Source organism: Chrysoperla carnea, chromosome 3 (genome assembly GCF_905475395.1).
Source record: "Chrysoperla carnea chromosome 3, inChrCarn1.1, whole genome shotgun sequence".
Classification (NCBI taxonomy): domain Eukaryota; kingdom Metazoa; phylum Arthropoda; class Insecta; order Neuroptera; family Chrysopidae; genus Chrysoperla; species Chrysoperla carnea.
In genome coordinates, this window is record NC_058339.1 from 31,579,380 (window position 1) to 31,595,103 (window position 15,724).

Genomic DNA, 15,724 nt, shown 5'->3' on the forward strand with positions numbered 1-15,724 from the left:
TGTGATCCACACTTCACTTCCATAGGTTAAAATAGGCAATACCAAAGCATTGCACATTTTCACAATCACATTTACTGGAAAATTCTCATATTTGTACACATACCGTCTTATATAAATTAATGTTATTTTGGCTTTATCTCTCATTCGCTCCACATGCTCATTCCAACTTCCATTCCCAGATAGCACCACTCCCAGATACTCAAAGTTCCTAACATTCTCAATCATTTGCTCTTTATACATCCATACCTCTGAAAGGTAGGTATTTAATGTCCATTTGAAGGTTGGTATTTTTTCGATTAATTTTTTTCAAATTGATATCTTTAGACAAAAGGATTAAAATATGAGCATGGTAAAAGTTGAAGATACTTCGTGAGCAAGAATTACGGTTCATTTTTAATTGTATTACAAAATTTTCGCCATTTTCTAAGTAGAAGTTTATAAACATGCTGCTTTTGCTCTAACTAGTAAATTGTAGTCGATTATGTGATTACAGAAAATATTAAAGCACCTCATGTTTAAGATCGACGCAATAATTGATTTCTGCCAAAAATGAGTAATTTTAGTAGTTACATACCCATTTTTTTTTTGGCAAATATCAAGTTTTAAAGTGTTACTTTATGGTTATAAACACAGATGCAATCACAATTTGGATACAATTTGATTGTAATTTGATATGGTTTCCTATTCGAAAATATAAATTCCTCAAGAAGCAAAATTAGGACATGGAATTTTGATGTTAATAATGAACAAAAATATTGTTACTTCAAATGTTACTATAATTCACTATCTTGTTATTATTTTCTCAAAGTCTAATATTTACAGAAATATATCTAACTTGATGCCCTGCTACTAGTAGAGGACAATCTCACTAATCTGAAACTATTAAAAATCAGAGGGTGTCCGATTAGCGGAATTTTCGGATTACTGGATTTTTAGAAAACCTCATAATAAATATGTCATTGGCACAAAAATAATCTTTTTTGGTAGCTTTTTTAATAAATTTCGGATTCGAGGCGGAGAGTGTTGGATTATTGGACGTATCGATCCATTGAAGTGTCGGATTAGTGAGATTTTACTGTATTTCTTTTTAACTCTCCGATATACTCCAAATTTTGTATTTTTAATTGACACCCTTTGTAACCGAACATGGTCCTCGGATTAATATTTTACGAGATGTAGGTAAATATCTAAAAATAATTTGATTAATAATATTTATCAAATAATTGAAGTTTTGAAATTAAATTTTATTTATATTAATAATAACTACGAAACCATTTACTCATCGAGAATACGAAACTCACCGAGAATATAGGAAAATTGTATATAAATTCAATAGAAATTATTCGAATTATCAGTTATTAAATTTATTAAAATGTTTCAATATTTACGAATAATTACATTATTGTTTGCAATTTCAATTACTTTGTGTAAGCATTTTACTCAATTATTAATTTTTTTCTTTTATAATAATTTAAAAAAATGCTTATTGAAAAATGTAGTGAAAAATTCTAATATTTTCTTTGTTCTTCAGTTTCTCTTTATCATTTCTCGAATAAGTAAACAGTTAACGCCAGTGTTGTGTGATATTAAAGAATGTATTCAGAAAAACTGAAGTACAATTGACATCGTCTCAAATAACTAATATTGTTCACAGAAAAGTTCAAATTACTATCGTTAAGAAATATTCGTTCTTTTCAATAAAATATCGTTTTCAATAGCTCCACCATTTTTGATTAGAATTGTATAGTTTAAATTTGACTGAGTCAATTTATATATTTTAGGTCAAACTATGTTGTCTTTATCTTTTTTTATAAAATAAAATATTCTACTTGGATAAATATCATTCTATCCATCGTCGAATTGAATTTGAATTAAAAACAAGAAAACATTTTTTTTATTACTTTTGAGTATTTTGTGCCCAAAAAGAAATAAAGCCGTACTTCTGTCTAATTAACGAATATTCAAAACTTTAACCCTTCTAATTAAAATAAATTGTTTTATTATTTTTTACAGCATGGTCAGCGCCAACTGACAATAATGACATACGATTATTACCAAAACGTGACTTTGCAAGCTATTTAGACAGTTTGTTGAAAATTGAACAAGACAATGTGATTGAAAATGCAGTAGATTCAAGTGAAGAAGATAGTTCCGAGGAAGAACCCGAAATTGAGCATGGAGATTCCTTAACTTTTCAAGGTGAAGACGGTATATGGCGAACAATTGATTTGACGGCATCACTTGAATCTGATGAATTATACGACTTCCATAATTTATCTTGGGTAGATGAACCCGAATATAATGATAATATTTTACATGGCCGTGATGCTATTGTACCAAGAAAAGTTTCTAATCATGTATCACACAGTTTATACGTCCGCACAGATCCTGATACACCATATGACGTAACACCAGTAAATGGTCGTGATGCTCCTTTTGATATTAATCATCCAACAAAGGTTATTGTTCATGGATGGTTAGAAAATGAGGACAAAAATTGGTTGAAAAGCATGAAAGATAAGTATTTCATAGGCGGAAACTATAACGTAATGATTGTTGACTGGCAACACTATGCAACAATGGAGTACACAATTGCCGCACGAAAAACAAGAAACATTGGTGCATACTTGGGTCAAGTATTAGTGTCATTGATTAAAGCAGAAAAAATACGCGTTGAGGATATTCATATTGTTGGTTTTTCATTGGGTGCACATGTATCTGGAGTTGCGGCTAAAACAATTTTAGCACAAACTGGGAAAAAAGTAGGACGTATTACTGGTTTGGATCCAGCAGCTCCATTATTTGAAATTCCACTTTTAGCTAGCAAGAAAAAACGTCTAATAAAAGAAGACGCTCTTTTCACTGATGTCATCCATACTTGTGCTGGAAGCTTAGGATTTAAACGTAATGTTGGCCATGCTGACTTTTATCCAAACAAAGGAGAAAATATTCAGCCAGGTTGTGGAATTATTAAAAACAGTAAGTAATTTTTGCTATATTATTTTTAAGTCATTTTAAGCCTTAAATATAGGGGAAGAGTTGTGCCTAGTTTCCATACAAAACCTGGAATACATATAGACTTCAAAAAAATGAAATAGTTTTCCTCAAAAAATTAATTATGTTTTCTTGCTTTCTTCCAGTTGTCTGCAGTCACAACAGAGCCCATCTATTCTACAGTGAGTCAATTAATTCAGAACGTTTTGTAGCAACTGCTTGCCCATCTTGGAAAAAATACAAGAAGGGTAAATGCAACGGTAATGAAGTTGCTACAATGGGATTATACTTAGACTCAACAAAGGCTTCAGGAGAGTACTATTTACACACCAAGAGCAAAGCTCCATATGCTTTGGGAAATTAAGCTGTGTATAGATAAAAAATATGTGATATATATATTATTTTTTTGAAATTGTAATAAAAGTTTCAGATGACATAAAAGTATTTAATTTCATTTTATAAATGATAAAAAATGTTTACACATCAAAATAAATATATTTTTTTAACGCACAAATTTGTACTTTATCATTTTGAAAATTTGATTCTTACAACTTTAAATCACTTGCGATTATCGAAACAATTGGCTGATTGGTTAGAAACGTATTTTTCTCGAATAACCGTATAGTATAAATAAATTTATCATAAACCTAAAAATCACTAAGAATACTCTTTTTTGGGAACTTGGTCTGTAATTCTGATGACTAAATGAAAACGGTACTTAAAAGGACAAATTTTATCTCAATTTGAAATGGAAAAAATGGTGATCAAAATATATATTATTCATATTATCCGCAAATTAAATAAAATATAATTCGAAACAAATCATTTGAGAAATTTCAAACTGGAATTAATCGAGTCAATTTTTGGTGAACTGAGCTATTTATTTGTTTAATGTTTTCTTATTGTTAGGTTAGGTTAGTTTAGGTTATATTGGCTGTCCACGAAGGACACACGTAGACTTTAGATCCCATTGTGATACCATAAATTTGTTTTAACCACCCTTCCGCTGATAATTTCATTTGTCAGCTCTTCAATTTCAGAGCTGACTATGCACTACACCAGCCCATCACAATTATTAATTAAATTAATTGGTTACGGCGACAGAATTAGTTACGTCTTAACCAAGTGAGCTAATAAGGCGACTTTCTAAAAGCTTTCTTTGTTATATCCTACACTCATTCTGCAAATTGGGATTTCGTGGTTGTTTAGCACTGCATTGCTCCCTGAACTGATAGATCGGATCGTACAATTTTATACCAGAAATCAACTTTGAAAATCGATTTTATGGATACATTTTAGATCCTTGACCTTTGTAGTATAATTTATTGATTTTTTTACATACAAAAAAATTATAACACTATTTTGTAGTTTTATTTTGGCACACTCTTTACACATAGTTTTAACATAAAAAATTTCCTATGAATTTTATGTAACAATAATATGCATGAAACTTTTGTTCAACACAATAGCAATCTTCTTCTTCATGGCATAAATTTTTCATCATGTTGTTTAAGGTATGTTACCTTTGTACACGTGTTCCTTTGTATATAATGAAAAGAGTTAAAAGATATGTTTTAATAAGTCTTAGCAAATATATTTATTATACCTGAAATGTTTCGTAACACTAAAATATTATATTCTACATTTTCTTAATTTTCTCTTTTCATTTATGAAATTGGTTAATTTTATTTGAATGATACAAATTTTCGTATACCTACTCTTATTCCCATTTCGTTATTTGTACACTTTAGTCGAAGAATTGGAACTGATTTTCTTTGTAATTAAAACCTATTTTCTTCAAAGGCTTTTTTCAGTCCAAATAACAAAATTGGGAGGGAATAGATAATTAATTGACTTCAACTGACAATTTGTTTAATACGACCATTGATTTGAACTTTAAACATGCTTTTATTCAATGAGAAATATAATAATAAATAATGGGGGTATACTTCAGTCTCTCAGAAATAGCCGTCTATAACAAAGGCCACCAACATCATTCTTTTTAATCTTTATATATTAAACTACATCCATACAATTAATCGCATACTGTGGGTAATAAGTAGGAGAGTGGATGAAGCGTAGGAGTTAATATTAATGCGTCAACAGCCGACTATTGATAAGCACTCTGCTAACATTTATCTGAAGTCGTGTTTGGAAAACTACGAAAAACCGCCAAGGCCAAAAAAATTTCATTCAAAAAGGGAGCTACGTATTAAAAAAGGTGTCAACACATTTTTTTAAATAAACTTCATGATTTTTCATTTAAAACTTAAATTTTCAAGATTGTATTTATGGTTACGAAGATATTAAAATAAGTTTAATCGTTAAGCCGTGGGTAGGATCTGTTGCTACTCCTGTGGATAACGATAATTAATAGTTATTAACAATTCAAAAAATTAAAATTCGACTAACTAACTAAAAAACGACTCAACCGAATGTTATGAAATTCTGTTCGTATCATATTGCCGTTAATATGCTTCGATCGACACCTCACACACACACACAAACTTTTTATCCAAATTAGTGTAAATGCCTTGCCCTGATCATGCTAAGTAAAGATATGTTACAAAAAACTTACAGGACACAAACAGGTTTTTCAGAGGAGTGCTTTATCACAACCTGTTCTAAAACTAATTTTTTTACAAAATATTCATAAAAAACAAGCCAATTTAGTTCTTTTTTTTTTTTTTTTTTTTTGGCCATGCTATCCATGTGTGTTTATGTCTCAAATAAGTAAATACAAAAAAAATCCGGAAATTTTAATAATATACCCGACAAATACTGCCGGAAAATCCACATACAAAACAAATAAATAACAATGTACATAATAATGATCATTATATAAATATAAAATACACTAAAACTTTGCACAACGATAGTTAAAAAAACTTGTTTTACTGACAGTTTTCAGATACAAGTTTGGCTACTACAATTCACTTCATTGTTTGAAAAATCCTCTTTGTATCACAATTTATGCTGTCAAGTCTGGGGGCCAGAAGAGTATTGTAGCGTTATTTAAGGACGGAAATACGAGATACTATAACAACTTTTTTCATCAATATTTTTATAGCCGTAGGCTTCTCTTTCACGGATATTTAAATGACAATTTTTGCAATGTAACATGCAAAAAAGTTTTGTTTGATTCTGGAAAGACCCAGATTGCCATTGTCTGATACTTTAGTAAAATAGGACGTCTTAGTCACAGATCAGCACTGAGGTATATCTTTTTTTTGTTGGCATATTTAATTCTATGGAAGCATACCACGGACGGAATTGGTTACGCCTTAACCCACTGAGCTAATAGAGTGACTTATTAGACACTAACTTTACAACGTTTCTGAACTCTAAAAGTTTCAGCCGTTTGGCCCTAGACCTTTGAGTACATATGATATTTGGCTAGGCTACCACCATCTCCTTCATCGTTGTTGGAAAAATCCTTTTTCTATGCTACAATTTATTCTGTTTATAGGAGATAAAACCATTTGAAAAACAACACATACATCAATTTTAGGAAAGAATTTAACAGTGAGTAGTAGAATGTAGTTCTTGAATTCATATCAATTTTGGAGTATTGCCAAGGTGAATGTGCACAGTTTCCACATATAATAGTTAGTATATTTACAACAGAGATATATCAAACAAATCATTTGAAATTGTATCCATCGTTGAACCAACAAGTGGTTAGTTAACAACAAATGGTTTACAATAATATTCAATGGCATCAACATACAAAAAGATATTTATATATATTGAGTCCGTTCATAATGATGATTATTATTATTATTTTCATGGAAAATCATAACAGAGCATCTCTTCCCTATTTAGTATTATTTTTAAAATTTAATTATCCCTATAAATTACAAATGTAAAAGTAAGCATGTTTGTTTATTTGTTTGTTGTTTGCAAAGCAATATAGCTGATATATCAGAATAACACATGAACTATAATTTTTAAAGATATATTTAAAAAAATAAATATAAACATTATATTTAATTTGACATTTACAATTTTTCTCAATTTTTACAGAAATCTTCAATTTATGGTTCAAAATGATGAATATAGGTGGGGTAGATCTATGATCATCATTTGGAACCATAAATTAAAAAATTCTGTAAAAATTTAAAATAGTAAATGCCAAACAAATCATCGCCAACTATTCTGATATACTCACTGAAATGACTATTTTTCATTTAACAAAACTGAAAACTGTATATATCAAGAGAGGGAGGCTATAAAGCAGTGGTTTACTTTTTCGCCGAAAATGCTTAAGGGGCCATCCATTAATTACGTAAGCATATGGGGGGGGGGGGTAATAACCTATTCATGTACTTATGTGGGGTAAGGGGCGGTTGAACCCATTCTTACGTAAGATTATATGAGTTTAAAAATATTAGAAATAATAGCCTCTTTAGAATTTCCCTACTAATGAAAAAAAAATCCTGAAAAACAAACTTCTAAATACAAAATTACATAAAAATTGCATAAAAACATAGTTTAAAGTCGAATTTTACATGTCAAATAAAATAAAAAAATAACCGTCCACGAAATGCTTTCATTTTTGCTCTTTAAAATCACAAAATTGTGTCTCATTAAATAATACGATTGCGTGTATTAATGTAATAAAAATCATTGCTGGGGGGATTTTATATATGAAAACATGAAGTGAAGGAAAAAATATTATATTAATATAAATAAAATCACGAAATATTTTGAATTATAAACGAAACGAGCTTGTATGAAAGCATTTTTTAAGTAACCAACTTCAAAAAAATGTACACAACTCAGAGACCCACTCAACAAAATTTAATCTTTGGAATCACCAACTTTATATCATTATACCCTGTATACATGTATATATGTATATTCTGTATATATCAAGGTATATTAAGTTTAGTCTCAAGTTTTTAATGCTTAAAAATATTGATGCTAAAAAAAAATTTTGGTATAGTTGTTCATAATATCACCTAATTAATCCATTTCCGGTTGTATGCCCATCTGTTCGTCTGTCTGTGGACACGATAACTCAAAAACTAAATGAGATATCTAGCTGAAATAATAGCACTATAAATTTTATAGTGTGCTCAGGAAGTAAAAAGTGAGCCTAAGTGCGAAAATGAGCAATACAGGTCAATTGGGTTTTGGGTCCGTAGAGATAGAACAAAAGTTTAAATGCAAAAAATGTTTGTTATAAAAAAAATAACAATTAATTGTTTGAAACATTTTTTCAAAAACGTCACTGTTTATCTGTGAGAGCGCAAATTAGGACATAACTTTGGTGTCCATTTTCTCCAAAACTATAAACTTGGATAACTTTTCACCAGAAACCAAAAATAGTAATTGCATACATAAAAATTACTTGAAATGAGAACCACCTTATTTTTTTTAAGTCGGCTAATAAAATAAATCTGGTATATACACGATCATACCTACATAGCTCCCAAGTAGTTAACCAATTGAATTATAATTCTTTGGATAAATAGAAGTACAATTATTAAAAATAAAATTACTATATTTACTATTTTTTTTCTTTAAACTTTCTTTTAACAAACAATATCTATTATTGAAGCTTTATTATAACAATCATTATAAAATATGTGGGCAAAATGATTATTTCATTTAGAAACTTGTTAGGCCATAAAGATTTCATTAGCAAAGCCTAATAGTAAGACTAAGATGAATTGTTTTTTCAAGGAAATAGTAATAATTGTCGAACAAAAAATCTGTACTATTAACTGTTAATAACGTCGGAAACGCTAAAACGAATTCGAAATATACGAAATTTCTGTCAGTTTTTCAAAAAATTAAAAATGCGAAAGAAAAACTGGCTTATAAGTGACGTAAAATATTCTTAAATTTTACAGATTAATTAAACTTAGTACAGAGAATGAATTTATGATATAATCAGAAATGAATTTTTGAAACTATGTTCCTTATCGCACGTTGTCGTTTTGATTTGTTTGTTGGTTGGGAGTTATTGATTCAGCTTGCCATGAATTTTGAGAAAATGCAAAATTATTTTTATCATTTGTGAATTTTTATTTTTTAACAAAATTTTATTTTTTACCATGTAAAGAAATTGAGTTTTGAAAGTTATCAGATGTTAAAGATAACAGAGGGTAGCCACGGGTGACGGTAACTACGCGAGCGGAATTCCTCATGGGTCGAGCTAGTAAAGGAATAATGATAAACAATAGAATAGAATTTCGATATGATAAACAATATCTTTATTTTAACAGAAACTTTGTGAATAATACTGATTTAAAATTAAAAATAATAAATGGGTAACCAAGCTTCAACGTATGCAAATGAAATTGATTTTCACGAAAAAAACAAGCAAAAAAGCAGTATATGTTTTTCTTTAACACATATAATATTGCGTAGTGTACCTTTCTTAAGTTCGTAGTAAATTTAAAAAAAAATAAACTCTACAATATTAATTATCACGAATGCATGTCTAGGTAATATTTTTTTAATTTTTTCTTCTTAGTAGTAAAAACGTCAACAGTTTTTCTCAAAAAAAAAAAAAAAACATATGTTAGGAAAACAATAAAAATGTTTTTTCTTTGTCCTTTTGGGAAATAAAAATACTAATCACAGAAGATCAAAGCCTAGACATTTTAAAATATGTAAGCGCTTAATATAGCCCAAAACTTGACGTCTATATTTCCTTGGCTCCTAAATTTCTTGGAAACTTCGTCCTAGTTGTTCTTTAGAAAATTTTTTTACTACCGAACCTAAAAAAGGGGTATAGAAGTTTTACCGCTATGTGTGTGTATCTGTTTGTCTGCCTGTCTGTGGCATCGTTCCGCCTAAGCGGATGAATCGATTTTGATTTTTTTTTTTTTGTTTGATAGTCAATTTATAAGGAAGTGTTCTTAGCTATGTTTCAAGTGCGAATTTAGGGTTCTTAACCAAAAAATTTGTCGGGGGCTTTTTAAATTTGGTAAATTTCAGTTGTTTAATGATAAGAAGGAAATCTCTTTACATGTGGCAACTGCCTAGATAATAGACAATGTTTTTAAGTTAAATATCGAAATTAATTATTCCAGATATTGATACATACAAAGTATCGATTAATCAAAAAACTCGAATTTGAAAACTCGAAAACAAGAAAAACTAAAACTGGCGTACTTGAATCATTAATTTAATTCGACTACAACAGAAGGGTTATGCCTTTCGAGAATATCTACACGTAAATATGCGATATTTTAATTGACTGCTGTTTGATTTGATTTCCCAATATCCCAAGTGATAACATGCAGTTGAATGCTGCCATTGTTCTTTTTCAAAAATTTATGAATGTGTAAGCTTTTGGCAACAATCTACCATTCACTTCAAATTTTGTATGGTCGTTAAAAAATAGGTTTGTTGAATTTTAATATAATGATTAAAGAAATCAGGCTGTTCTGCTTGATTGATGCTACAAATTTCGTTTTCGATGATTTACCATTGAGCTTGTTCCCCTATGTTTACATTCACTTGCGACCAACTAATATAATGTAAATTTTGTATCAACAAATCAGAGATTCTCACTTCCATACGAAATATGATGTATAAATTACTTCACCATACAGAAAACTACACATCGCGATGGAAAAAATTGCATATAATACTTAAAACTAGAAAAATACTTCACGAAGAAAAGTTTCTATAAAAGGAAATATATGTTAAACATGTTTTGATGTTGAAAACATTTCTAGAACAAACATTGTCGAAGTTTCTATTTATGAGTGTGTGTTGAATCGAAATAGATTGACTTGTCAAGAGAAACTGAGACTACCTGTGTTAACTATACCTACACAAGTAGATAAATGCTCTCACGTCTGGTGTAGTAATATGCTTCGTAGAATATCAAATATGTATCTTGTCGTCTCTCTTGTATTTTTTTTTTTTAATATATACAATTTTTCACCTGTTACTTGTTTTTAGAAGAACATTGGCAAATTTTATTCTTGATTAAATTGTCAGCTCCATTGATATATGAACGTTTTATAAAAATTGAAACTTTCAATTTTACTACATAGAGTATCAGCAAATGTTTTCGACAAAACATAGTTGTATTGATAAATTGCAAAGACATCTCAAGCATACATTTTCTATGCTACGACTTACTCGTAAAAGCGAACAAGTGTGGATATCAGGAACGGTAGAGTCTGAAGCTCAAAGATGAGCTGTCAAACCGTTCAGCGGAAAAAATTGAGATAAAACTACCGTAAAGTATATATATTTACTAAATAAAAACAAATCTCAAAACCCAAGAATGATTGAACCCTGCAACCAGTTACTTTACCTGTTGAATCACTAGTATATATATACATATATATTCTGTAAAGAACTCTGAAACTGAAAAAAACACGCTTTATTTCATTAAAAAAGAGACAGAAATTTTAATGTAAAATTAAAAGCGTGGGGTGACCTCTACATTGATTAATTATTTAAGTTAGCTTTATATGAATTGACTGATATTTTTGAACTGATTTTTTCTTATTTAAATTGACAAAATTTTTCAGGAGTGCAGACGATTCATGTGTAGGTACCTATCTATAACATGTGATCTAGATTCCTGCTTTTTGATTGTAGTGAAAGGTAGGCAAGGATAAAGATTGGGTAAAGATACCACAGTTTCATAGAGTTTATTACAAACCAGCATCGTATAATTAGCGCTGCATGGATAAATTTAGCAAGATCTAGTGATTTAATATCGTGTGCCTTCTTCCTGAAAGTGTATGTAGAGAACTTATCTCAGAAATGTTATTCATGAGAAATTGGCTCAAAAATGTGAAAACGAAACCTTAAGGTAGAATTTTTGAAAAATCTAGCATTCAAAAATATTCTACTTTAAGATCATTAAACTTTAATTCAATCACTCGTTATGACAGAAAAAAATACCTCATTCAATAGTGTACGTAGGTAATTACCATAAAATACTTTTTTATGATAATCCTTGTGATAACATACGGTAAGCAGGTTGACTTGCTATCCGATAAGCTATTTCAGCTATTTGTCCCAGCAATCTCCCACATTTTATGAACTTGCACTTATATTAAAATACTCTTAAATTAAACAATCAAAGATAAACCTACCAACACCTTTCATTAATTAGCATTAACAGGGTGAATCAGCAGACACGCACCAGATATTGTGGTTGTAATAATAAATTAATAAAAAAATTAAAATTTGTGGCTTGAGCTTTTTATAGTCTCATATAGAGATAAAATAAATTTCAATATATGTTAGAAGTACGAGCGCCATTTTGTTATTCTAATGTTATACTATACAGATTTAAACCTCAATATTTGAAATATATAAATTCCTTTTAAACTTGAAAAAAAAACTAAGAGCAATCACAACAGTAATATTAAAATTTGAAAATCAGTATTTATTTTGCCTTTAGGAGAAGCTTTTTGTTTTTGTCGATCACATCTACCCTTTTTTTTTTAAAATAATGGTAAATATTTTCTTTCGGTAATTTGTAAAGAAATATTGATTAAAAATTACAATTAAAATCAAATACCTCTATACGATGTCGGCATTTGAACGTAGCTTGAGATTCGAATTGTCAACCCACAGGCAAATTGCAATAAAGCATATATTTAAAGTTGCTAATATGGTCTAAATCTTTCTTCAATAATCGTTGGCCGCCGATTGCAATGATAGACAAGACAACTATTTAAATAAGTAATTTTAGGATCTGTTCCCAAGTTTTCAACTTTATAGGCTTACATCCCAAGAGTTCAAGTCTTGCTTAGAGGCACACAAGCTCTGAAGTAACTTTGTAATAAAAACACAAAACGTTTCTTAGAGTGAGCTATATTTGTGTGTGGAACTGGTATGTTTTGTGTGCGATTCCAAGATCATGTTTAATAAATATGGTTGACGAAAGGAAGATATATTGAATGCAAAATTTGAGAATTTTTGCTGTTACCACCATGGACCATTATTGTTCGTCTAAATAGCTCCAAACGTCTAAAATAGACGTCTAAATAGTTCGTTTAAATAGTTTCCAAATTGGCATGAATATGGAAGTACACTTTCGTATGTAACATTTCAACTACAGGGTATTGATCTAATCACGAAGTTTTGGCGTAATTTTACTGCAGTTAGTCTTTAATCAATACAGTGAAGTCATAATTTTGATTTTAAATTCAAAATTGAAACATTTCACAATATTTTTCGTTATGCAATTTAAATTATTACACTTCCTCCCTCAATAATGTTTTACACAAGCGCATTATCTTATGGGAATTTATGTTAGTATATTACTTTTAAAAGAGGTTTAACTGTGACTCCTCTGAATATAAATAGGTTTAACTATTTCTTATAAATTTCCAACAAACAGCAAATATTTTTTTAAACAATAAAACTTGAACAAACCGTATAATTTTCTTTAAACTTTTTTTTCACACAATTCGGAAACACAATTTTTAAAACATAAAAAACAAAACCAAAATAAAATTTAATATACAAAAACCACAAACATTATTGCACCAAATCACTACAACTAAAATTAAAAAAAAAGAAAAAAATATCCACTTTGGTTGAAAAAACTGTAACCAATCTCTTTATAATCGTCAAAACATGGTGACCAATGACAACTACACAAAAAAAGTATACCTAAAGTTCGTTTTTTGATTGATCCGGCGATATTAAACACGCAACTATCAAACAAAAAAATAAAACATAAAAGTCACTCAAAAATTAAAAACAAATAACAAAACCGAAAAACCGGTAAAACATTGGAACTAAAAAGTTATAAAATGCATGGAAGCAACAGATGAATTTCAAACTATAAGGATACGACACCAATGGTAATACTAAAAAAACATAGAAGTTATCATCACTTCTACGATATGTAGGGTATATACGTTATCCATTATTATATCAATGGGTTGAACGTTTCACGTTATTTTTCGTATTTATTGTGTTACATTTGGAATGTAACAAAACCGCGTGAAGAACTATCGGTGGCGTCGTGCGCCGTCGAAATAAACTGTACCGACGGTTACAGTAAATGCCACTGATATTGTTGTATATGATATATACATTAAAAGAAACACACGGGAGGTGGCGGCATATGTTTATGTACGGGGGTGGAAGCGCACGCAACCAGCCACACATATAGAGCACCGGGCAAAGCCGCAGTACTCGAATACTGCAATCAACAACAAGAGATCATCATCATTATATATCTATGTACGTATGTATACGTCAACAATGAAGTTACCCGCGTCAAACAGTCTGCGAAATCAGTCAAAACACTACGTTGGAGTACTTTACTTTCCTCTATATCTTCTGAGAGAGTTTTAAAAACGAGCACGTTTTCTTTATATCAATAATAATTACATTTTCATTACTCTCACATCAACACCTGAAACAATAAATACCTGGTTCTGTCGAGAGAGGTTCATGATACTTCATTCCATTACTGTGCAATAAATAATAATTACTATAAAAGATTTGTACGCTATATAAAAGAACTAGCAGATACCCGCCCGCTTTGCTGGGCAATTTCTCGTTTTAAAAACAAAGACTATCACGTTATAGCCCTCACTTATCCTCTCTTTTGTTCACAATTTTATGTATTTTAACTTTTTTGAAAATGAAGTTTTGCCCTTGATACTCACTGACACTGTAACTTGCTATAAGTCCGATCATTAAATTAACCAGATTTTTATACTTTTTGAATCAAAATTACCCCATCTACCGAGTTTTATCAAAATCCAAAACAAAAATTTTTTTCCCGATTTTCATTATTTTTTCAAAGGGGTACACCCCTTAAAAAAATTGCAAAAAATCGAAAATTTGGTTTTGTCCAATTTCGATAAAACTCAGTATTTAAGGTTACTTTGACCCATAAAGTACAAAAGTCGGGTGCATTTTTTGACTGGTCGAATAATTTTTGAGATAAGGACTAAAATCGATCCAAACATTGCGACATCTTAGAAACTCTGCATCCAATCATCAAATTAACCTGATTTTTATACTTTTTGGATCAAAATTACCCCATCCACCGAGTTTCATCAAATTCCAAAACAATATTAGATAATATTATCCGTTTATCCGTTTTCGCAGTTAAAAAAAATCATTGCCTAGCATGATTGGCAGCGCTAAAATAATGAACTTGCCTGTAAAAAGTTATTGCACCATATAATAAAAACCGATTGATTTTCGGATTCGGCAAAAAAAAAATACTCCGAAAACCATAGGTGGCTTTCGTAGAACTCATTCGACCACAAAAATCGGCTCAGCGGCCGGAGAGTGTACTACTTTTGCCAATAGCAGTTATTACTATTTTAATCGTTTGATTCACCTTTCTCTCTGGCATGACTTAATATACATGGTTGCAGAAATAAATCAAATCGATACATTTCTTCATGACATGTAACGCACTAATAGAATGTTATACAGAATGTTCGATTTACTTCTAAGCATATAAATATCACGAGTATGACAGAGTATATGCGTTAAGCAATGCATCTAAGTAAGAGGTATTATAGGTGTTATATGAAATTGCAAAAATGACTTGTATCGTGGCTTATCAGTTGTAGTTCATTTATTCAACTAAGAAACTCCCACTCTCCAAGCGTCTTACAACTATCTCAACGCATATCGAAGCTTTAACACATTTATATAATACCTCTCACTTAGATGCATTGCTTAACGCATGTATTCTGTCATACTCGTGATATTTATATGCCTAGATGTAAATCGAACATTCTGTATATTTTAT

The 15,724-nt window shown here is 29.9% G+C and overlaps 1 protein-coding gene across 1 annotated transcript; it reads left to right on the top strand.

Annotated features, from left to right (window-relative positions):
- Nucleotides 1-1,358: 1,358 nt before the first annotated feature.
- LOC123295081 (phospholipase A1-like) lies at nt 1,359-3,410 on the top strand. The gene is made up of 3 exons (XM_044876297.1): nt 1,359-1,427; nt 2,014-2,979; nt 3,141-3,410. The coding sequence occupies exons 1-3, from the start codon at nt 1,373-1,375 to the stop codon at nt 3,356-3,358; spliced, it is 1,239 nt and encodes a 412-aa protein (XP_044732232.1). The 5' UTR covers nt 1,359-1,372; the 3' UTR covers nt 3,359-3,410.
- Nucleotides 3,411-15,724: the final 12,314 nt, after the last annotated feature.